Genomic DNA, 24,976 nt, shown 5'->3' with positions numbered 1-24,976 from the left:
TCTAAACTACTCTAAGTGTCTCTTCAGCTCTAATCAACACTTAGAACTAGTCCATCCTTAACTTTGTCGTCCATCCTTTGAAAACCGAAACGATTTCCATCGTAGGGGCATGACCACCATGATAGCCCAATCAATCTTCATTACCGTGACCTAACTTAATTGCCTCTGCAAAACACACGTTAGTCACGGTAATCACGTATTGTCATTAATCACCGAAACCCAACTAGGGGCCTAGATGCTTTCAGTTTGCCATAGCATTATTGCTAAAACTCACACATGTAACCAACCACTAATAGAGCACACCTCCCAAACATGTGTCTAAGGTCAGTCTCAATGGAGATTTCAAAGGTGTTTCATTTTTACACAATTGCAAATTTGTTGAGTCATTGGCAGGTTAATTATGAAGAGTGAGAGAGAGAGAGAGAGTCTTGGTAATTGTGCCATGAAACTCCCTAATGAGACTAGCCTAAGATTTTCAAATATCTCCGACGACTTGCTCCTCACACCGATTTGGATCAGGGATGAGGGGTTGCCATGGATTTCCATGAGCTAAAAAAATAGGGAGCTAGCGAAGACAGGCGAAGGTGGCGAGTGAGGGGTGAAGCAACGAGCTTTCGTCGACTATCAGTGGCGGAAGATGGTGGTTGGGCCAGATATGGGAAGGGGACCACAAACTACATTAGTTAGCGCGGTGGGGGCAACGACAATGACCTAGTGCCAGGGTCACCGAGGACGGTAGTCAGGGCAGCTTATGCTATATAGCGTGTCGCAACTAACCCAAGAAAGAGGATGACCGAAGCAAGGTGATGACAAATCTTGCATCCGATTGGAATTTGACACCTATCGCGCATCGCCTAAGAAGAACGTAGATTTAAGACGCCTCTAAAATAGCAGTTTGGAGACATTTTTGTTGCAAAGGGAAAGATATTATATTAATCTAATAGCATAATTACATCGTGTTTACGTCCAAGCCCCTTTGGATATTGCGAAATATACACTAGAGTAAATCTAGAGCCCCCTAAAAACATTCATCATTTCCAATCTATGGTATCGACGATTGCCTAGTTCCAATTTGTCGAAACTTAACAATGTCAACGACCACCGTTGGAGCATCACCCTCCAATAATTATCGACAATGGCATCTGATACGTAGAGGCCACCTTGTCGTCAAAGATAATTAAGAGACCATCAATCTCAATGGCCGTGAGCTTAGGGCAATGGATAAGAGGAGAGGCGGTGGTGGCTATCTGTTTTTCTCTAGAGACATTATTACAAGAGTTTTCCTGCGAACCTACAAGAGTAGTTTTATTAATGTGTCGAGTCAAAAATCACTAGTCCAGACGACTTCGATATCCATGTGATTCGATAGGACTAAAATTGAACAACTATTAATTTACTATTCCTATTCCTCGAAACATCCGAGGAGCTACCAAAAAAACAACTAGACAGGAAAGTTGCGTCGTCGACCGGTCGAAGAGTAGTTTGCAGATGTGCAGCCGTGTCGTCCCATTTGTGGAAAGCGCGTGATGCAGTGTTCTTCCAAAGGCCTGTTTGTTGTTGAACATTCTGTGCGGTACATTTTCTTAACTTCAGTCACATCCAGGCCTGCTATATTAAAAATGAAAAGTCCAGCTGGCAGCTCAGTGCAGTATTTCCGCTGATCCGTTTACTCAAAAAGGTAGTCTCCCTAAAAACAATCCCCGCCTCCGTGATTTCTGGCGTAATAATTTGCCCATTTGAATCTATCGCCCCCAGTGTAATTTCTAAAGGGCCTGTTCATACATAAGCCGGCTGAAGCTATTTTATTATGGAAGAAAAATACTGTAAACTCTAGCTGCAACTCAAACGGAAATTTATACCTTGGACCATGTGCCACGCCACCTGGCCCCAGCATCTGTGGCTACAATATATCAGATGGGGGGTGCTTACACTTTAAACACCCACCCCCCCCCCCCCCCCCCCCCCCCCCCCCCCCCCCCCCCCCATTTTCACCCAATTCACTCCAACATACACAGGAGCGAAAATGAGGTACTCCATCCATTTCAAATTATAGATACATTGCTTTTAATATGCATCTAAATATATTGTATATCTAAGTACATAGCAAAAGCCATAAATCTAAAAAAAGCCAAAAATGTCTTGTGCTTTGAAACGGGGAAGTAGATTCGAATGTAACCAAATAAGAGGACCGTCAAGTAAGCAAGTAGAGATTGCTGCGATCTCTTGCTTTCAACTTCTCCGTGCATGCAAGGCACACTCAAGGGCTAAATATAGACGAGAGTAAACAGAATTCTAAAAAGAAAGTATGAACATAGATTAACAAACTACAGATTCTTCAACGAGGATTTGATAAAAATGTTAGTCAGCCAATGCAGTTTAACACCAACTGGATTTGGTTAAAACGTTAGCAGATGTCCTACGACAACACTAGTCTCTTGGAAGTTGGAACCAGGAGGTATCTACAAAAGCAACCGAGCAAATATTGAACAATCATAGCCAATACATGTACCATTTCCTTGCATAAACATGAAATATCTGGTCAATGACCACTATCCTCAGGAAGGCTAATGAAGTCTGCTCTTGAGATTATTTTCATGCAACCATTCCTAAATGTGGTCCGACAACCGAGCTTAAACCATGGACATTGACCTTCCGAACAATGGATTCAAACTTGCCAAGAGCCTTTTAGGACGAGCTCACTCGAGATACCTGAGGATCAAAGCTCACAAAACAAGTTACCAATATCAATCAGTTAGGAAAGGAAGATACTGTCCAAGCTGAAGGGTTTCCACATTGACAACATCAGAAAGCTCACATACATGACTCTGATACAATTAGCATTAAGTAACCGGAAGCTCACTAAATTAGAGATGTATACAGCGGACTCATTGTATTTGACTAGGTCTTGTCACATCTTGTAACATAAGCCTACTTGGCTATATACACGAAAGGTAATACCCCCTGCCCCCTTAAGGGTGTGATGTGTTTGTACACATTTTTTTGTCTGTCTTCTGCCACTGGCTGAACCCACGACAACATTACATATCTACCAAACAAGAAACAGTACTCTTTCCGTTGCCTGGATATCATCAGCTGAAACTGTCAATGCGTAAATGCACAAGGAGTGCAGCTTAAGCAAGGATTTTAGGTTCCAGGATAGTTATCCGCCCTATCACCAAACTCGCAAAAACACACATCTGAATATGCTGTGAATTAGCCAAGTTTTGTGACATGCTAGCACTATGATAATTGAAAGCCTGCCAAGGAAGTATAAGGTATTATCATACTACAACCAACAACAAACAGATGCCACGGTAAGAGAAACAAGAATTGATTATTGTTGTATTTTCTATTCTTACTTTTATCCATTAGTTCATCGCATGATCAAACAACCCACAGACCACAGATACACATTACAGGAGCTAAACTGTGCTAACAATGGATGACTAGTTGATGGCTCATCTAGAAATTGCAAAAAAGAAGAAGAAGAAAGTGTAGCACTGAGGGGAAGTACTCTAGCCTTCTACAGCTGTCTCTCACCATGGAGTAGGATGTGGGGGAGAGGGCTGTGCTCTAGGGCTCTCGTAGATGGTGCTCGTCGTAGCAGCGAGTTGATGTGGCCAGAGCTGAATAGGCAAGCCAAAGGGCGAGGGGCAGGCCAGCCAGATCACCGCAAAGCAGCAAAAGCGTGTAATAAATCCTGGGGCAGCTCTATATTTTTGTTTTATCAAGTAGCTTAGAACAGAGGGAGATCACTACGTCTGGAGCAGTTAGATTCCAGTCCCATGCTAGAGCAGGAATTTCCCCTCCATGTTCTGTTTGTAGCACAACAGAATCACAACTGAAAGTGTGTGTGGAGCAACAGGAAGTTAACTTCAGAAATGTCATTACTTGAAATAACTCCTGCTAACCAGCTATCCAATTTCAGAGGGTTTATCAGAGTAAGATACTGTTGAATGGGACAGCAGACAAGTACTTAACATGTGAAAGTGTGTGTGGAGCAGCTATGCTAACTGAACCACTAATTGTTTGCCAATCTGGACTCTAATCATTTGCGTATTGCCAAGCTGAAAGCAGTGCTGAATTTGGATTCATGGGTTTCTTGGTTCCTATTTTTTACTGCTGAAAAATGTGTTACTGAACACCTCCTGTTTCTCATCACTGAACTATGCATGAACTAGAGAAGAACTAACAATACAGTTCTATCATAACAGTTGTCTATGCATGGTTCTGGTACAATATTCAGGAGAAATTGGTGGCATTCCTAGATGTCTATGTTGTTGATCGGTGGAAAACTAACCAGTTACTTGTACATATGTAAGGGACAACAATTCATCATTTACAAGAATACCCACACTTACCGCTAAGGAAAACATACCTAGGAAAATACACACTTACCGCTAAGGAAAATATACCTAGGAAAATGCAAAATGCATATGTATACATCTAGGTCTAGCAGAATCAGAATGAGAAAGACAAATTAAATCTGTGTCAAGTTCATTGTTTTGAGCAGTAAAATGTGCTCAGTTTTCATGTGTAATTGAGTACTAAAAACATGCTATAGATCGACACCTGAAACAGCTTGGTAAACAGAACAAAGCAAAGAAATTTAATGCCAATAGGAAGGGGGTCAGAACTGTTTAATAAACTTAACAAAGCAAGCTAACTGAAAGGTGGCTTTCCTTCAGAGTTGAGAACTGAGACCAAACAGTACTAGCTGCAGTTGAAAGGTTCCATGCATACAGTATAGCTAGCCCTTTGTGATGCTTTTACTACTAAGACTGATCAAGCTTCTGAAATGATCAGAACACATATAGGAAAAGATTTCTGCAATTGAGTTATCGATTCATTTCTGCTGATGCATATGAGACTCTGTTATTTCATTGACAGATCAAGCAAGGAACATGTTAGTGACTAACCTGCTATCATGCATGGCGATGTGCAGTACAGAGACACACGCCCTTAGTTTTGCTCTGATCCTCGAGGCTCTGATCTGTCGACACATGCACATTTTTCAGAGTTCTTACCTGGAGAAACAGGGTTGCATGCCAACTAGAAACAATGATTCATACATGCTACCGATCCTTAATGAAACCAACCAAGTGCAGGTGCTTCAGATAAAACATTTCAGACATTCACTAAATGTGCTTAAAGTAGCCTATTAGAAGAAAGTCGTGTTCCCCACACAAGTTACAATCTGCTAATAGCTGGCACTATAGCACAATAAAAACTCATTGACAGCTAACCTGCTTTCATACAAACATGTAAACTGAAATCAAGAATAATCCAACCAGACATGACATCACATCATTGTTGGATGACTCCAAACAAAATACTACTTCAAAAGGAAGTGGAGAGATTTTTATTTCAGTTTGCTTTCTTGAGGGTTCCCTGACTACGGTGAAGGTGTGATCCACTTCAAACAAAGCTGGTAAAATCCACAAAGAAATCTAGAAATGAAAACCTAGCATCTCTAGTAATCCACTAATTGGAACCAACCCAGCATCTAGAAAGAAAAACAAAGCATGTTTTGGATCTTCAGGGTCTCAGGGAAGGGGAGGGTGGAAGGAGACACCTTTTGGATATGTTCGGTGATGATTCCGACGGTTGAGGGCATCGGCTGCTGCATCTATTCCCCTCGGCCATGAGGGAGGCAGCCAGGAGTGAATGTGTGGGGATCACAAGTGAGGCGACGAGGAGCTAATGCCACCACTCACAAGCGGGGTAACCCTAGGGTCAATTGGGCTCAACACAGTTACGACCCTTGGACCCTCTTCCTGTTGGGGTCGGTCCGCTCCGAACCATGGACTCAATCTAGGAGTGGAGCTGTTGGGAACAAGTTGACCCACCCCCCTGGCAGGCCTAAATATCTGGAGCACTTTATATGTGCCGCTATGAATGACACTACCGCCTGCATGAAAAGATTTGAATTATGCTACCACGGCTTGTATATGCAATATATCGGTGACCCAAATACCTCACTGTATGTTCTGCAGGTTGAAGCCAACTAGATTCCTGTTAGTGTCCAGACCACAATTATTTGTGACTAGAATAGTAACAGTTCCACAAAGCACTAGCATTCTAGAGTGCCAACTTTGTTCAAGTGCTGTGAAGTCCATTCGAGTGTTGAGGGTAAACAACTCTTACCATTTTGTGAATAAAAGAATAAGCAAAGTCCAGTTTTGGTGCTAAACATGCACCAGTAGGTAGATAATACTATACTAGGCTGACCAATACACCTAAATTTCCTTAACCTGTTATAACTAGTAGATGAAGGTGAAAAGGCCAGTTCATTTCATATCCTGTTTATCTAAAAGAAGACTACAACTACCAAAAAAGGGTTTCATTAAACATATCACAAAGAGTTTTTTTCTTCCCTACAGGTAGCTTTGCTTTGCAATAGCGCTGATGCATTCTACACACTTTCATATACCAAGTCATGAAATTTAAGACCACATTTCACAACACAGATATAATGTAATCACAGAAAATTGGTAGCAGATTCAATGCCTGTTCATTTGCATGCGATATACCATACATAGTAGGGACAAAAGACAGGCACTAGTTTGCAGTACCTATGGGCATATTTCCCTACACACAATACAAGAAGGCCATCAGCATTCCATTGGGAAGGCAATGTTAGCTATTGAAAGTTGCACTCATCAGAATGTAGAAGATGCCGGTTACTTTAACATGAATGTTTAGCAAAAATTTGGAGGCTTGGAGCTTTTCTGTTCCCTAAAAACTAGCAATTTATGCAGAGAATCATCAATGAAGATTCCAGACACCCTCCAATTGCTTATAATAAGACCTGTTCAAATACTTTAATAAGCTACCTGCCTACAGGCTACAAAATCTGCAGGTTGTAGAACTTTGAAATGCCCAAACCTTCTTTAGGAACAAAACTACAGGATATGCATGCTCCAACCTACCTAGTACTTACTGATCTTTAACTCAAATATAACTGTCAACATATACAATCTTAAAATTACTGCAAATTTGTATGATGAATTTCCACCTTTGAAAAATTCATTTTCTTCCACCAGGTTTCTTCTAGAAGTTCACCAATAGTTGAGGTATATCAAGTATCAATTTCAACTCAAAGAAGAGCAGTCAGCAGAATCCTCGAATGCTCAGCTAGTGTCCTACTTGAAAGGAGCAGTCCTCGCCTCTCAACTTCCGTGACAGATCACAGAGCAATGTACAGATACTTATCCCAATCTTGGTGAGTCCTCTCCCCAGCAATGAACGTGTGCACTAAGTTACGACCTCAACTGAACTGTAACCTGACACTTTACGCAGATCTCTACCCCTCGCCGTGTCCCTTGTGTCCTTTACACTCTCCCATTTCTCATCAAATGCATATATATTTGTCAAGAGATTGTAGTAGCCAACATGGTCAGGGTCCAGCTTGAGCAGACTCTTTGCTGCTACTGTGCTCATCTTAGTGTTGTTGTGTTCTCTGCATGCAGCAAGCAAGGCACACCAAGTATGGGCAACAGCTCTTCCATCCATATCACGGATGAACCTTATAGCCTCTTGCAGTTCACCGGCCCGACCAAGGAGATCAACCATGGCACTTTGATGCTCGGCATTTGGCACGACTCCAAAAACTTGAGTCATGCTATCAAAAATTTGTAATCCTTCCTGAACCAGGCCAGAGTGGCTGCATGCTGATAACACTGACACAAATGTCACACTGTTGGGTTGAATTGATGAGGCAATCATCCTTTGGTACAACGCAACAGCTTCCTGACCAAGGCCATGGGCTCCATAACCAGCAATCATTGAGCCCCACACCACAACATCTTTTTCTGTAGTACCTTCAAATACCCTGACAGCGCTATCTAAGTCTCCACATTTTGAATACAAATTAAGAAGTGCAGCAGCTACAAATGCATTATTATTGAAACCATTTCTAACTAAATAGCCATGGAGACAAATGGCTAGGCGAGTACCACCAAATTCTGAGCATGCAGCAAGTACCTTCACCATCGTGACGGCATCAGGAACATGATCATCCAACAACATGCATTTGAACACATGGAGGGATTCACCAGGGAGTTCATTTTGTGTGAGGCCACCAATGACAGCAGCCCAAGCGACCACATCTTTCTTTGGCATCCGATGAAATAAGCACATTGCCTCCTCATAACATGAGCACTTCATGTACATATCAACCAGAGCAGTCGCTACACCCACCTCAAGCTCACAACCTATGCTGACAGCAACCCGGTGAACTCTCTTACCTTCCTCAGCATCAACAACAAGCGCACAAGCCTGCAGAACACTCACTAAAGTCACTGAATTGGGCTGGACACGTGCCTTAACCATCTCCCTGTACATTCTCAACCCCTCGTGTGCATCTCCATGTTGCACATACCCTTTGATCATGCAGCTCCAAGTGATCACATCCCTATCCGTCATACCCTCAAACAACCTCATAGATGCCTGGAAATCACCGATCTTCACATAAAATCCAAGAACAGCATTTACTAAAGCTAGATCATAGCCCAAGCTGTTCCTGACAACATAAGCGTGGCACGCCTTGTTGGTTTTCGTTTTAGTCATATTCATCAGATCAGGATATATTGCATAGGAATAGAATACATGTTCGGGATTTACATGAGAGGCAGAGAGAAGGGGAGTGAGATGTAGCAAACCATCGAAGGCCGTAGTGGTCGAAGCACCGGCCGGGGTCTCGTTGGCGGACGCCATCTGTGCGCCGGCAGCGACGTTCGGTGGAGAGGGAGGAGTCGGCGCTGTGGCGTCCTCGGCGGCGGCGTGTGTGTCGGGGTGGCGTTGCCGGCGTCGGTGGTGCTTCCCGTCGCTGGCAGCGCCCCTTCTCAAGATCGGGTTTAGGGTTAGGATGTCGGTGGGGTGACTGGCGGCGCGGTGAACCTCGTACTGCGAGCCCCGGCCCCCATCTTTCCTTTATAGCTGCTGTGCGACTGGGGCCCACCAACCATGTAGGGTTGGGCGCCCCCGATCAGGGCACGAGAACAAGGTCCAAAAGGCCGTTGGGCCTAACTGGTGGGAGATCAAACCTAACATTCTCCCCCTTGATCTCTCATCTATTCTTCGTTCTTTAATTTCATACTCAAAACTTTCAATTCATATTTTTCTTGCTTCCATCCTATTTCATCACATATTAGTGCATAGAACTGTCCCATCGTCACAGCAATTAGTGCCGTTAGACTAACAGCCACAATACACTTCTCCGTTTTAAAATGTAAACTTTCTTTGGGCCCTTCGTATGTTCGGAATCATAGGCTTTCCCTTAAACCCATGCCGGCTACGTGTTCTCTGAACACGTTGGGTGGTAAGCCCTTTGTGAGCGGATCCGCGAGCATTTTCTCTGTACTTATATGCTCAAGATTTATTATATGATTCCGAACTTTATCTTTCACAACATAGTACTTTATGTCAATGTGTTTGGCAGCACCACTTGACCTATTGTTATGAGCGTACTGTACCGCTGGATTGTTATCACAATACAATCTCAGTGGTTCATTTATATCATCAATCACTTTCAATCCGGGTATGAATTTCTTCAGCCAATTCACCTTGCCCCGTTGCCTCATAGCATGTTATAAACTCGGCATACATTGTCGAGGATGTAGTCACGGTTTGTTTGGAGCTTTTCCACGATATAGCCCCTTCCTGCGAGAGTAAATACATATCCTGACGTGGATTTTCTTTCATCTCCCGCATAATCAGAATCTGAATACCCCTCTATCTGCAGGGAATCAGATCTTCTATATATAAGCATGAGGCCTTTCGTACCCTACAAATAACGCAGGACTTTCTTCACTAATTTCCAATGTTCAATTCCTGGATTCTTTTGATATCTGCCAAGTAACCCGGTAACAAAAGCTAAGTCAGGGCGTGTACACACTTGAGCATATTGTAAACTTCAACAGCTGAAGCATACGGTACCGCTTTCATTCGGTCAATTTCATATTGGTTCTTGGGACACTGATGTTCCCCAAACCTATCGCCCTTGACTATAGGAGCAGGTGAAGGACTGCACGCATGCATACTAAATTTCTTCAGGACCTTTTCTATGTATGCCTTTTGCGATAATCCTAGAACCCCTTTTCTCCTGTCTCGGTGAATCTCTATTCCCAAAACTGAACGAGGCCTCACCGAGATCTTTCATATCAAAGTTTGAGGACAAGAATTTCTTCGTTTCCATTAGTAGATTGATATCACTACTAGCAAGCAAGATATCATCCACATACAAAATTAGGAATATATACTTTCCATTCCTGAACTTTGCATAAATGCAATTGTCCTCAATATTTTCTTCAAACCCAAAACCTTTTTATCGTTCTATCAAACTTCAAATACCACTGTCTTAAAGCTTGCTTCAATCCGTAGATTGATTTCTTCAGGCGGCATCCCATATTTTCTTTCCTTTTACGACAAAACCTTTCGGTTGTGCCATATAAACATTTTCTTTCAAATCTCCATTTAGGAAAGCCGTCTTTACATCCATTTGATGTAACTCCAAATCATAGTGGGCTACAAGTGCCATTATAATTCTGAAGGAATCTTTACATGAGACTGGAGAAAACATCTCATTATAATCAATCCCTTCTCTTTGCGTGAAGCCTTTCGCCACAAGTAGCGCTTTAAATCTTTCTATATTCCCTTGAGAGTCATATTTCGTTTTGTAGACCCATTTACAGTCTACTGTTTTGGCTCCTTTAGGAATATTTTCTAAGTCCCAAACTTTATTGGTACTCATTGATTTCAATTCATCTTCTATGGCCTTAAGCCACTTTGATGAGTGGTTCGCTTCTCATGGCTTCTTCAAATGAGGTGGGATCATCCCCCATCTGATATTCTTCTGTTTCATAAACTTTATAGTCATCAGTAATAGCTGATCTTCTTATTCTTTGAGACCTTCTAGGTGCCTCCGGCACTTGTTCCACATTTGGCTGTTGTTGTTCTTCCTCATGTGCAACATTTGGTTCTATAGGTTCCTTAAGGATAGGTTCCTCAAGGACAGGTTCCTTATGTTCATTCATTGTCGCCACGGGAGAACTTGCAACAGGTGTTGGCACTACAGTGTCCTACACTGTCGGTGCAACAGCAGCAGGTAGCGTGAAGAATGGTTCTTCAACCATCGGAGTGGGTACATGTACCCGCTTCTCCTGTAGGCTGATTTCTCGTGCTACCCTGCTCCCTCTGATCATGTTATCCTCTAAGAACACAGCGTGTCTTGTTTCTACAATCTTCGTATGTCTGTCAGGACAATAGAAGCGATATCCTTTAGATCTTTCTAGATAGCCAATAAAATGGCAGCTGACTGTCTTGGAGTCTAACTTTCCTATGTTTGGGTTAAACACTTTTGCCTCAGCTGGACAGCCCCACACACGCAAATGGTTAAGTGAGGGTTCCCTTCCTGTCCATAATTCATACGGTGTTTTAGGCACCGATTTACTTGGTACTCGATTAAGTATGTGAATGGCGGTTTTCAGTGCCTCCATCCATAAACTAATCGGTAATGTGGAGTAACTCATCATGCTTCTTACCATATCCATTAAGGTACGGTTACGTCTTTCAGCCACTCCATTCTGCTGAGGCTCTCCCCGGTGTGGAGTACTGAGCAACTATGCCATTTTCCTGTAGGAACCTTGCAAATGGTCCAGGAATTTGGCCATATGGGGTATGTCGCCCATAGTACTCTCCACCTCGGTCTGATCGTACTATCTTGATTTTCTTATTGTGCTGATTTTCAACTTCAGCTTTAAATATTTTGAATTTATCCAATGCTTCCGATCTTTCTTTAATTGGATAAATATTGCCATAACGAGAGTAGTCGTCTGTGAATGTTATAAACGAGTCATAACCATCCACACTTTTCACAGGAAAAGGACCACATATGTCTGTGTGGATTATTTCTAAAATTCCTGTGCTTCGTTTGGCATCTTTCTTAATTTTCTTGACATACTTTCCTTTGATGCAATCAATACATTGTTCTAAATCTGAAAATTCTAAGTGCGGGAGAATTGATTCCTTAACCAATCGTTCCATTCTCCCCCTCGAAATATGGCCCAAGCGACAATGCCATAATTTCGAAGAGATAGTATCAATTCTCTTCTGCTTCTTAGTTACATCCGTAGATGGGGAATCATTCACATTCTCATCGCATACATTGTTCGCATTCTCAGCAAGAGATAATAAATAAAGCTTGTCTTGTTGGAAGGCAAGACCAACACATTTATTATTAACCAGTATCTTACACTTGCCATCACCAAAATGGCAATCAATTCCATCATCATCAAGTTTCGAAACACTTATCAAATTTCTACTGCAAAGAGGGAACATAAAGTACTTCTTTAAGTCTAAGTACAAAACCATTATTCAATTCTAAAGAAAAAACTCCAATGGCTTCAACATTGGCTTGCACTCCATTTGCAACTTTAATCGTTCTTTCTCCTCTTTACAAGGTTCTCGTCCCACTTAACCCCTGTAAGGAATTTGCAACATGAAGTAGTTGCTCCTGAATCAACCCACCAAGTGGAATTTATCATAACATAAATACAGGGATTCATCTACAAATGTAATAAATTCATCACCTTTCTTTAGCAGAGATTTTAGGAAGTCTGGACAATCCCTCTTGTAGTGTCCCTTCTTGAAGCAGTGCTTGCACTGATCTTTTTCAGCTCCACCATACTGCTGATTCTCAGAATCCTAGGGTTTCTTTCCCTGTGAACTAGGAGGAAGAGGACTTATCCCACTTAGGTTTTCCTTGTGGTTTAGAATTCTTGCCATTAAAGTTCTTTCTTTTGTTATCCTTCACATAATGAGCAGATTCACCTTGTGAGGACTTTATCCTCTCCTCTTCTTGAGCACACATTGAGATGAGTCTTTCTATGCCCCATCTTTCAGGCTGCATATTGTAATTCACAATAAAGGTGTCATATTCTTTTGGTAAAGAAGCAAAAATCAAATGAATCAGGAAATCCTCCTCCTTCAAATTCATTTCTTTTAGCCTAGATGCCGTAGTGTTCATCTTCAAAATGTGCTCTCTTATGCTACCACCAGTGAATTTCTCATTCACAAGCTTCTTAATCAGTGAACTTGCTGTGGCCTTGGTAGACCCAGTAAACTGACTCTTGATTTTCTCAAGATATTCTTTGGCAGTAGCACATTCAGGGATTGAGCCCCTTATCTGTTCTTCTATGGTGGCTTTGGCTACCAACAGGCACTTGTAGGTTGGAGAGAGTCCATTGCCTATGTTCAAGGTCATATTTCATTCTTATTTCAGCATGATCATGCTTTCGAGCAGCTGAAATCAGCGTCAGATTCATTGTCACCTCTCACCGGGTCCTCTGGCTCAGTAGGACACGGTGAGGTGATGGCAAAATCGACCTCTCCCAACGCAAGTTCCAATTCATACTTCTCCCGCCACACACGGTGATTGGTCCCATTGAGTGTCAGGATATTGGCAATGTTCACTAATGCATTTGCCTCCTGAAATCACACCTAGAGTAAGTAAGAAACATTTATACATAAAATTTCATGCTTTAACTCAACGTTGGTCAAATTAAAACTTATAATTCATCCATGCAAACATTTTACATCACCGTTGGGCAGAAGTAAAATTAATGCACAATTTCTCATGGATCAAAAATTATAATATTGTTATTAACAACGTTGGTCAGAAAATAACAATATCATAATCGCATCAAAATTATCAGAAATTCATTTCTCTTAAAATTAAATTATCCCGTTGGTTCAAATTTAATCAAAGAGAACAATAATTATCATGCACAGCGGAAACATTAATAATCTTTTTATATTATTATTTTCCAGAAGCACTAAAAAATTCACTGTTTTCTGAGTAAAATATCGTTGGATAAAATTTGCACAGAAAATTATATCAAAATCATTCAAATTCATCAAAATATGCATTAAAATTACTCCTGAAAAATAATAAGAAAATTTTCTTCTTTCATTTTAGCCCAGCGTGGCCCAAGACGGCAAAAGCGGGCTCAGCCCAGCTGTCCTCACGCGCACAGGCCACACCCAGCCCACAACCTGGGCCTGGGCCGGCAAAGCGCCGTGCGCGCTCACGCCCGCCTGGGCCAGCGACGGCCCGAGCATCTGTGGCCGTTGGTTCTGATCGGACGGTCGCCCGCCGTCTTCGGCCGGATCAAAACCATCGCCGCGCCGGTGCCGTGGAAACCCTAGCGCATTCGCGCCCGCTCTCTCTCTCTCTCTCTCTCTCTCTCTCTCCTTCTTCTTCTTCTTCTTCTTCGCCGCACTCTCTCTCTCTCTTCAGCGCAGCGCAGCCGAGAGCGAGCGCGACGAGCGAGCAGGCGGTGGAGCGAGCCTCGGCGCCGTCGCCGGCCCCCTCGCCGGCGCGCGTGCTCCCCAATGGGTGAGCATGCCACCGTTGAGCGGCCTAGCCGCGGCGCTTCCTTGGCCGAGCCCGGTGAGCCAGCGCCCCCGGCTCGGCTTCTTGTCCCGCGCCGGCGAAGGTTCATCCGACGCACGGCGAGGTAGATCCACCCCTTCCCCTTCGGCTTCGTATTGTTCTTCTTCCTTTTCTTTTCGAGTTCATCCGAATGAGAACTAGGGTTAGGGTTAGGGTTACGACCCTTCTTTCCTTTCTTTGGGTTCGTTTTCTATCTTCTTTCTTTTCTTTTCACTCGTTCACCCGAAAAAAGGGATCTAGGGTTAGGGTTCGGTTGAACCCGATTCATGTTTTTTTTTATTGATTCGAGTTCTCCAAGATTATCCCCTTTCCCCTCTTTGGATTTGGGTCTGTTTTTCTCTTCTTCGAACAAGGATTTAGATCTAGGGTTCGGAATCTGACCCTCCCCTTTTCCCTTCTTTGATTTGATTTGGAGAATTAGGGTTATGTCTTAGGGTTAGGCTTTCTATTTTCTTTCCCGATCCAGTTTCTTCTCGGAACCTAGCTCCGGTACCATTGTTGGTTTTCGTTTTAGTCATATTCATCAGATCAGGATATATTGCATAGGAATAAAATACATGTTCAGGATTTACATGAGAGGCAGAGAGAAGGGGAGTGAGATGTAGCAAACCATCGAAGGCCGTAGTGGTCGAAGCACCGGCCGGGGTCTTGTTGGCGAATGCCATCTGCACACCGGTAGCGACGTTCGGTGGAGAGGGAGGAGTCGGCGCTGTGGCGTCCTCGGCGGCGGTGTGTGCGTCGGGGTGGCGTTGCCGGTGTCGGTGGTGCTTCTCGTCGCTGGCAGCGCCCCTTCTTAAGATCGGGTTTAGGGTTAGGATATCGGTGGGGTGACTGGCAACACAGTGAACCTCGTACTGCGAGCCTTGGCCCCCACCTTTCCTTTATAGCGCTATGCGACGGGGGCCCACCAACCATGTAGGGTTGGGCGCCCCCGATCAGGGCGCGAGAACAAGGCCCAAAAGGTCCGTTGGGCCTAACTGGTGGGAGATCAAACCTAACACGTCTGTCCCTTCCGGACATGCCCCAACTGTGCTGCTGCGGACATCACACTCACAAGTGTGACTGGTGTCAGCATAACGCCTTGACCAACCACATTCCTTGCAAAGAACTCCAGTGCTTCCTCGACCATTCCATTCTGCTCGTAGCCGGTTACCACAGACATCCTAAGCACAATGTTCGGCTTCTCAAGCACGCCATATGCATTGATGGCCCCAACCATGTCTCCAGACCTGGCGTACATCTGCATGATCGCTGTGGTGACAAAGGCGTCTTCAGACGCGGTGCCAGAGCGTATGGCGACCGCGTGCACAGCGCGGCCCTAGGCGAGCGAGGGGAGCGCGGCGTAGGACCTTAGCAGGTTCGAGAAGGTGAAGCCATCCAGGCGCACTCAGAGCCGCGGACCAAGTTGGATGGCGGCGCGCCACTGCCGCGCGCATATGTGGGCGCGGAGGAGCGCATTGGCGAGGCGAGGCGTTGGACTGGGGATTTTGTCGAACAGGTCGCGGGCGAGGCCCGGAGGGTACCACGCGAGGATGTGCGCGCTGAGGTGGTGCGAAGAGTGGAGGAGGCCCAAGCGGAGAAGGTTAACGTGGAGATGCGTGGCGGCGAGAGGGTTAGGGGTGGCGGCGGTAGCGGCTTCTAGAAGCTTTTGGAGCGGTCGCATGAATGCGAGGGCTGGAAAACACCCAACGTCTGCCAGTTGCCGACGCCGGTTATCGGTTGTACACTGTGGTGCCGGAGCTGTTGCCTGCTTCGTGACACCATCGGAGTCACCGCCCGCCTTGCCGTAAGGGCCGCCGGAGCCCTCGCCCGCCTTGCCACGAGCGACGCCGGAGCCGTCCCCCTCGCCTCGTCGCACAGGCCGTCCGCGGCGCAGCGAACCGCCCGTCGCCAAGCTCGAGCAGTAGCAGCTCGGGGCCGGCAGCCGCCTCACTCCCATAGAGCTGCGCTGCCACCTGTGACACCGCCGATTCTTAGGCCCCATTTGGCCGGGCTATCCGACTACCGTTTACCGAAGCCGTTTTTTTCTCTCCTTCTTTCCTCTCTCTCACTGACACCACCGGAGTCAGAGAAGCTCGTTTTTCTGGCTCCGCGGCTCCGGCTCCTGTAGGCACCTATTGGCTCCTAGGCGGCCGACACCCCGCTACAGTGCAGGAGCTGGAGCCCGCGGGAGCCCGGCCAAACAGGGCCTTAAACTTTGTCGGCTGCGTCTTAGGGCCCGTTAGTGAGCAGCTGTTACACTTTAGTCACTTTTACCAATTCCTTTGTGGCTAAAAACCACAAAATTTTGGTGACCCCTAAACTTTAGTAGAGGTTTTTGGCATTTTAGTGATTAAAAATGACTAAGTTTAGGAGAGGTGAACTAAACATGCCCTTATATATGGTCCCTAAAAACTCACACATTACATATTTAGTTTAGGTACTTAAATTTGTTTGGCTATATCATTTTACTCACCATCTAACACGCGATTTACCAGTTTATGGACCGTGTGATATAGTTGAACAAGTTTGTCCCTAAACTCATTAATCGCTTATTTAGATACTCGATCTTTGTTCGGACCTAACAAGTGATTTGTAGGTTTAGAGACTAAGATGATACAGTTGAATAAATGGGTGCTTTGTAAGTTTAGGGATCAAAATGATACAACTGAACAAGCTTGATGATCTAAACATATGATTTACATGTTTAGAGATGGGCAGCATGCCACATGTGAACAAGTATGACGACCACCGATAGACTTTACTTTTACTTTTATTTTCAACTATCTAAGTTGCATGTTGGGGACATGAATAATAGAAAAAGTGTGTGAGCTTAGCTTTTCATAAAAAGCTAACTTATTATTCTCCCTCATTCTTAATAAAATATTTTATAGCTAACTCTTTTTACATTGTTGAAAGTTGAAACTGAGTAGAACTTAGCATGTATGTTCGCGGGAGGAAACTGAACGAGGAACGGAGAACAAAAATAGTTATGTGGAGGGATACTTTGTAATGCAATAGTAATACGATAACATAAATCTTTCCAAAACAACAACATGATTGTTCATAATGACATTCATGAAATAAGGGATCCGACATGATCATGTTCTACATTTTCGGCCTAGTCCCACCACATAAACATAACCTAAATCAAAAAAAAAAGCCAAACATGGGAAACGAGAAAAATTCTAATCCTTTATGCGTAACCCACCTCATTTCCTAAAACCCATTCTTAGTAGCTATTTAAACTTCATCTATGGGTAAATACAAATAGAAACTTGGGTAAAGGGTTCTTTCCTACTTAAAACATTCATAATACTAGTCCATGATACATCGCCATATAAATCCACTAGCGCTGCTAAACAGGAGGAGCCTACGAGGCTATGAACGTGTGCGAAATTGATTGTGAGGTACGAGATTAGTCGGGCCTATGTTAAGGACCAACTCGTACATGGCTCATAGGCTAACCATCCAATAAACCCTTATGTTTGAGCAAACAATTAGCCTTGATATTCAAATAGCTAAAATAATATTTTGATAAAACTAGTAGATTAAGACAACTATGTCACTGGAGAGATGAAAAGAACCTTTTGGCCAATAATAGTTGGCTAAGACGGGCTCAAGCAATTGCTGTCACATAAATAGTTTTTCCTTTCTTTTAGAGGACTCAAATATTAACCATATAAATAAAAAGCCACTTTTCTAATTTATAATTTGACATATTATAGTTGTTATAGGTAGAGGCTGTATAAATGAATCATACTTAGTGTTTTACTTAGATCAAGATTTGCTCATGAATATATATTATTTTCAAGACCGTTTGTGTGGTCGTCGAGTGCTTTTTTCCCATAATAAGCTATAATATATTATTATTATAATACTAATATTTTTGGGCACAAGAATAAATGTAAATGTTTTAGATATTTGATTTGAAAAATCTAAGTTTTTCAAATTCAAAATCAGACAGCAATATAATAAAAATGGAACCAATGTTTTTTTTGTCACCTACCCAAATCTTCCGTATCTAGCTTACACATCCTTGCACGAAACAAATGGAGGTAATTGATGACAACAAATCTGCAAACGTACTCCCTTCCACACGAAAACTGGACATCTTCTTTTGTCTAGTCTTGAGACCATAGACTAAAACATGAGTTAAAATGGTGTTTATTTGCAGGGACTAAAAGAAACTAAAGGGGAAGAGAGAGACTGCAAGGAAGGGATATGGGTTGTTTAGTCCCAATTAGCAGGCCTCAAGAGACTACTATATTTTAGTCCCTAATTTCTGTTTTATTCCCTGATATTTGGTTTAAAAGGACTAATTAGTTCTCACGTGGAAAAGAACACACCCAAAGAGCGAAGAAAATGACTCTCCTGTTCGTTTCGTTTGACTGTGGCTTGTCGTAAACGATCGTAAATTTTCAACCAAAACAGTATTTTTCTCTCACATAAATCAGCCAGCAGTACTTCTTCACGAATCAACAACGATACGAACCAGAACTCAAGAGGCTGCATTGTGACTAGTGAGGCGAAGAGAGAGTGCCAAGAAACCAAAGCGAAGAAGATAACGGGGTGGGAGCAGCAGGGCCGCAGCAAGAGCCAAGAGAAGGAGAGAGGCAGCAAGGCAAAGGCAACGCGCCGTCGTCTCCTCCCTCGCACCGAGAAGGTCAGGTCAGACTCGGAGACCTTCGAGTCATGGCCCGCATCTAGGAGGCAGCAAGAAGGGAGGCGGATGGGGCGCGCGTTCGTGTACGTGATCCTGGGCGGCGGCGTGGCCTCGGGCTACGCCGCGCTCGAGTTCGCCCGCCGCGGAGGGTACTCCCGCGGAGAGCTCTGCATCATCTCCGAAGAGGCCGTACGCTCTGCTCCCGTTGCATCCCTCTTCTTTTCCCCATTTCTTTGAGACTGGAATTTTTTAGTATTCCCATCTCCCTTCCTGCTACACCTTCCACTGGTAGGACCAGTGCCGGCACTGCTTCGGGAGCTTGGATTCCTTGTTCTATTATTCTTCGAACTCTGATAGGATTACTATCTACTTCAGATAGCATATATGTCTGGTGAAGTAGAGACTGCGTAGGCAGGGGAAACAACCTTTGAACAGAACTGAAAAGGAGCAATTTGGAGAGTCATTGTTAATCTGCAGTTTTATAGTGAAATTTAATTGGTGAGGTATTAGTGCCAAAATCATTTGTACTCTCCAGGATTGGACCATCACTTTTTCCTTCCGGTGGTCCGTGGTCTTGTGACCTCACATCACTGATGAATATCAACTAACAGTGACTGAATGATGTTCTTTTTAGACTATACGAAGGCCGACAAGTATGCAGCCACTAAAAACAATGTTTTTTTGTCTGGAGAAGGCATGTAATCCGAATTTTTAGGTGTGCATGCTATATGATGAACTATTCCAACAGTACGAAAAAGATGTTTTGGCATTTTCCATCCACCAATGCGATATATTAGGCTTTACATAATCTTTTGGCTACGACATACATGTTTTTTTTCCTTGGTAGACAATACACAGTGTGTACTTCTCTGTTTTTGCAAAATCGGATGTGGAAACTTTGGTCATCGAGAACATGTTCTTTTGCTTGCAAGACTTACTTCAGAATCAGAACTACTGTGTAGTTCTATGTTCTATGATTTTGTTATTCGACAAGTGCTTTGCTAGTTACAATTTCTGTATTCTCGCCAGGTTGCTCCTTATGAACGTCCTGCACTAAGCAAAGGCTATTTACTCCCAGAAGGTAATATCTCTTCGTTTTGAAGAATTACGATGTTCTGTTAAATTTTCCACAGCTAAAATAATTTTGGCTAAGGTTGCTCCATTTTTTTGGAGGCAAATGTTGGTCCTTTTGATTTTTTTAATGGTGTGGACATTGTTAATATCGCTGACTGTTATTGACCCCTGAGATACTTGCAGGTGCTGCTCGTCTTCCAGGATTTCATACTTGCGTTGGTGCTAATGATGAATTGCTGACAACAAAATGGTACAAAGAACAAGGTAGTTTTTTTAATTTTCTTTACTGGATTCTATGATTTATTTCATGTATTGCATATTGGCAAATACTATGGATGATGGGATATTTAAAGAACATCTTATTGTTCATAATTGATGGAAATGATTCAGTGGATCCATCCATATGATCCTTTTAATCTATTGTATTTTTCTAACTTTTACTTTATTTGATTAGGCATTGAACTTGTTCTTGGAACAAAAGTGATTTCTGCTGATGTGAGGCGCAAGACATTGCTTACAGGCACTGGTGAAACTATCAGCTACAAAACTCTAATTATAGCGACAGGTGCTCGGGTATTGGATCTATTTGCACTTCTCTTTATTTTTTGCTCCAAATTCAATTCTTCATGAAACCTGCTATCCTTCACTGAGAAAAGATCTAGCACATGATGAACAGTTTATGTTTTTTTTTTTAATTTCATCTCTTTACATAACATAGGCTTTGAAGCTACAAGAATTTGGAATACAAGGTTCAGATGCTTCAAACATATGTTATTTGCACAACATCGATGATGCGGATAAGTTGGTGAGTGCGATGAAATCATGTCCTGGCGGAAATGCTGTTGTCATTGGTGGTGGCTACATTGGAATGGAGTATGCAGCGGCATTGGTTACTAACAAGATAAGGGTCACCATGGTCTTCCCTGAGAAACACTGCAGTAAGTAGTTGCTTTTATCTCATAAATAAAATTTCACTTATTTGTGTCAGGGCTGCCAACATGCTTTAATACCTCTCCTTCTGGTCTAATTATGAACTTGATTTGTTTCTGCAGTGGGTCGTCTATTTACACCACAAATTGCAGAATTTTATGAAAACTACTACACCTCAAAAGGGGTCACCTTTGTTAAAGGAACTGTGCTTACATTCTTTGAAAAGGATACAACGGGGAAGGTGAGGTTTCATAATTCCATATCATGAAACTGGAACTGATTTGAGATATATAGTTCACAATTTTACATTTATCACCAAGAAATAAACTATAGTCGTATTACCATGAGGTCCTGGTCCAGAAACCTCTTTTTCAGCGCTTCCTTTCCAGTGGTTGCTAGAGGTTCCTGCTAGTGCATATGGATAACTATTCAAGTCATACAATTTCATTGACCTAAAAGTTATTATAGTAAAACAGAGCAAGAACTTACTATTTTCATTGATTGCTAGCAATAAACTAGGTTTCTGCTTTTTTTTCAAGAGATTTTCTCTAAATTTGTTATTAATCTGGTCTTAATCTCATCTCTTGGATTCACCTGGACTCAGCCTGTATGTAATGGGGATAAACTATCTAGTTTTTGACACCTTGGTATTCCTTGCTTAAATTGTGATAACACTGGAATATAAATGGCTTGTTTCTCAAATGGTATGCTGTGGCAACAATGATAGCGATGAGCTTACCTGGATTCATCAATCATAATTTGAACCCAGGGTATGTCTAGCAAAAATATCTCGCATTTAATATGGTATATAATCCAATACATAATTTGAACCCAGTGAGGGCCGAGCGCAAGCAACGAGCATCAGCTGAGCGGACAGATGATGTGGAGACAAAAGTACTTAACAGTGTTGAACTTTTTTAATTTAGACCTTCAAAATCTAATCTAACTAGTACTAATAATTTGGCTCAAAATCTAGGGTAGTCCTGGGCCTCTATGGCCTAAGGCTGGGTCGGCTCCTGTCATCAATTCCTGTAAATCTTTTTCTTACTGCATCAAGCATATTTAGTCATGAACGTTGAATGCCAATCATATTTGCTCTCCTATTTTAAAGCCTAGTACTCACAATCTGGCCAATTAGAATCCTCAAGCAGTGTCAGAAACTCAAGCCAGTGCCTTCATTGTTGACATTGATAATTAAATTAATAATTGGAAACATTTCAATTTTCTCTCTCCGTCCTAAAACATTGTTTGGATACCCCCTAAACTAATCTTGTGTTCAATTTCTCTTCAAAGATACTTCAGTTGGTCCAATCTACCCCTTGATAAAATTTGTATTTTTTTTTGTTTCTCCACATTCAAGTTGAGTATTAAGTTCAAATTTTATGGGGCAATAGGGGACATCATAACTTTTGTTAGAAAAATAAGTAAGAAAATTTATCATTATTTTTTATATAAATCTTGTATATGTAGGGCTAATTTATTATTAGATGCCTAACCTATCAAAAATAATTATGAAAAGTTTGTGATGTATTTTTCTAACATAAATTATGATGTCACCTACCACCCCAGAAAATTTGAACTTAAAACTCGTATGTGGAGAAACAAAAATGAAAAATCTTGTTAAGGGCTAGATTACTAGATTGGACCTTTTTTTGCTTAAAAAAACTGGACTTTTTCCATAATAATATTTCCATGTATGCACAGGTGACTGCAGTAATCCTCAAAGATGGTAGACACCTTCCTGCTGATATGGTAGTAGTTGGTATTGGCATCCGTGCAAACACTAATCTTTTTGAAGGTCAGCTGATGATGTCAATGGAGAATGGTGGGATAAAGGTAAATGGACAGTTGCAGACAAGTGACAACTCTGTATATGCTGTTGGCGATGTGGCTGCATTCCCGATCAAGCTTTTTGATGGTGATATCCGACGGCTTGAACATGTGGATTCAGCTCGTAGAACTGCTAGACATGCTGTTGCCTCCATCTTGGAGCCTTCAAAAACCAGGGACATTGATTACCTGCCATTCTTCTACTCCAGAGTGTTCACATTGTCCTGGCAATTCTATGGGGATAATGTTGGGGAAGTGGTCCACTTTGGAGACTTCACAAGCAGCAGCCCAAGGTTTGGTGCATATTGGGTCAACAAAGGCAGAATTGCAGGTGCATTTCTTGAAGGCGGAAGTCGGGAGGAGTACGAGGCCATATCGATTGCTGTTCGGCGGAAAGCTATGGTCATAAACATGGGTGAACTTGAGAAACAAGGCCTGGCACTTGCCATCCAGGAGAGCCAGAAGGAGGTGCCTGACAGTGGGCTTGCCGTTGTTGGAAAACCTACTTACACGTGGCATGCCACAGCCGGTGTCGTAGCAGCAGTGTCAATCGCTGCAATTGGTTATTGGTATGGCAGGAAGCGCCGCAGGTTTTGAGGATTTGGGGTGATTCCCTTTGGTCTGCCGTGCCGACCTGCTAGTGGAATGTCTGGGATGAGTTCTATTGGCTGTTAATTGAAGCAAAGTTGTATACCACACGTATGAAAGTATAGTCTCTGGCAAATGTATACAGAAACACAGATGCCTTCATGTATTATCTAGTGAAACCGAAGGCTGTTTCTAACTCTCAGGGCCCCTCTTGTTGTAAAATTGCAACTCTTTACTGAATGAGATCCATATTTTTGTGGCATTGCTGGTCACTGTTGTTAACTTTCTGTTTTTGAAAAAGCTTTTATAAGTCCATGTAATCAGCGAAGAAGATAACTGTGAATGGCAATGTGTAGCCTATGTAATCATAAAAGCATATGTTTGTGTCCAAGCTCGGATGCTTGTGGACCTTTCATTGCATCGATGACAATAAATTCTGAAAATGGCATCCATCTGTGGCAGCAAAGAAGCCAAGAACAAAAGCACCGAGATGGTGAACCTTGAGAATGGCGCCCAATCTTGAGAAGAATCGCAATATATTTATTTACTTGACGGGAGGGGAGGGGAGGGGAGGGTTTCCCGCTATGCCGGCCCCGCGTTTGCTCTCCTCAAAGCCGTGCGGCGATCACGGCTACCTAAGCTCATCCATGGAGGACGGCAGATGACGAGACGTCCAAAAGAGAGAGAGCGGTGGTCGGTGGTCGCGTGTTCATGTACGTGATACTGCTGGGCGGGGGCGGGGGCGGGGGCGGGGCCGGGGCCGCGGGCTACGCGGCGCTCGAGCTCGCCGCGCCCGGCGAGCTGTTCAAGCATGCAAACCGACTCTATTTCTGCGATTTTAATCTGTTGACTTGGGGTCGTCAGTACTATAATGCTAGGCCACGTTTAGTTCCGCAGAATCGGCTCCGCCAAACACACCGTAGCAGGTACAGTGCGTTTTGTTTTTATTTGTTAATAATTGTCCAATCGTTGACTAATTAGGCTCAAAACGTTCGTCTTGCAAAGTACAACAAAACTGTGTAATTAGTTTTTTTTTATTTCGTCAACATTTAGTACTCCATGTATGTACCGCAAATTTGATGTAACGGAGAAACTTCTTTTTACATAATGTCAAAGTTGGAAATTTGGTGGAACTAAACAGGCATACAACTTAGATTCTTGAATCTCGATACTAGCCACGCAATTATGCCAGCCCAATCCGCCGGTCCTTTCTTAGAATGGCATCAAACTATATGTCAAGACTACTAGTGGCTAAGCAATGGTTCTGTACTGGGCTTGGCCCGATAGTTGGTATCTGGGCTTTGGCCCATCGTGTGAAGTCGGTTGCTGCAGTGTTATAAGCCGTTGTAACAAACTCAATCATCACGGAATAACAGAACTCTGAATCCTCCCAACTCTTCCTTTGTTCTTACTCTTCCAACTGGGAATCGCCTGATTCCTTCTACCTGAGAAAA

At 43.0% G+C, this 24,976-nt stretch overlaps 1 protein-coding gene, 1 long non-coding RNA gene and 1 pseudogene across 2 annotated transcripts; 1 reads left to right on the top strand and 2 right to left on the bottom strand.

The window, feature by feature from the left end:
* Positions 1-2,311: 2,311 nt before the first annotated feature.
* On the bottom strand, positions 2,312-5,727 carry LOC136464293 (uncharacterized). The gene is made up of 3 exons (XR_010761171.1): positions 5,576-5,727; positions 4,920-4,993; positions 2,312-2,709 (listed from the first exon to the last, which is right to left on the bottom strand). It is a non-coding gene; the product is annotated as an uncharacterized lncRNA (long non-coding RNA).
* Positions 5,728-7,094: 1,367 nt separating this feature from the next.
* LOC136464292 (putative pentatricopeptide repeat-containing protein At3g01580) lies at positions 7,095-16,118 on the bottom strand (annotated as a pseudogene).
* A 2,855-nt stretch (positions 16,119-18,973) lies between these two features.
* On the top strand, positions 18,974-23,784 carry LOC136467591 (monodehydroascorbate reductase 2, peroxisomal-like). Its single transcript, XM_066466349.1, has 7 exons — positions 18,974-19,289; positions 20,130-20,181; positions 20,358-20,438; positions 20,629-20,747; positions 20,893-21,112; positions 21,227-21,345; positions 22,809-23,784. Exons 1-7 carry the CDS (start codon positions 19,167-19,169, stop codon positions 23,529-23,531), a joined length of 1,437 nt encoding a protein of 478 aa, XP_066322446.1. The 5' UTR covers positions 18,974-19,166; the 3' UTR covers positions 23,532-23,784.
* The last annotated feature ends 1,192 nt before the right edge of the window (positions 23,785-24,976 follow it).

Source organism: Miscanthus floridulus, chromosome 7 (genome assembly GCF_019320115.1).
Source record: "Miscanthus floridulus cultivar M001 chromosome 7, ASM1932011v1, whole genome shotgun sequence".
Taxonomy (NCBI): domain Eukaryota; kingdom Viridiplantae; phylum Streptophyta; class Magnoliopsida; order Poales; family Poaceae; genus Miscanthus; species Miscanthus floridulus.
Note: the sequence above shows the minus strand (reverse complement) of the source record. Positions and strands in the feature narration are given on the sequence as shown.

Excerpts from the sequence above, each read along its gene's own strand:
- LOC136467591 (XM_066466349.1), top strand. The coding sequence starts at position 19,167 with ATGGGGCGCGCGTTCGTGTACGTGATCCTGGGCGGCGGCGTGGCCTCG. Across the intron at positions 20,182-20,357 it reads AGGCTATTTACTCCCAGAAG|GTGCTGCTCGTCTTCCAGGA; the intron begins GTAATATCTCTT and ends AGATACTTGCAG. Across the intron at positions 20,748-20,892 it reads TTATAGCGACAGGTGCTCGG|GCTTTGAAGCTACAAGAATT; the intron begins GTATTGGATCTA and ends TACATAACATAG.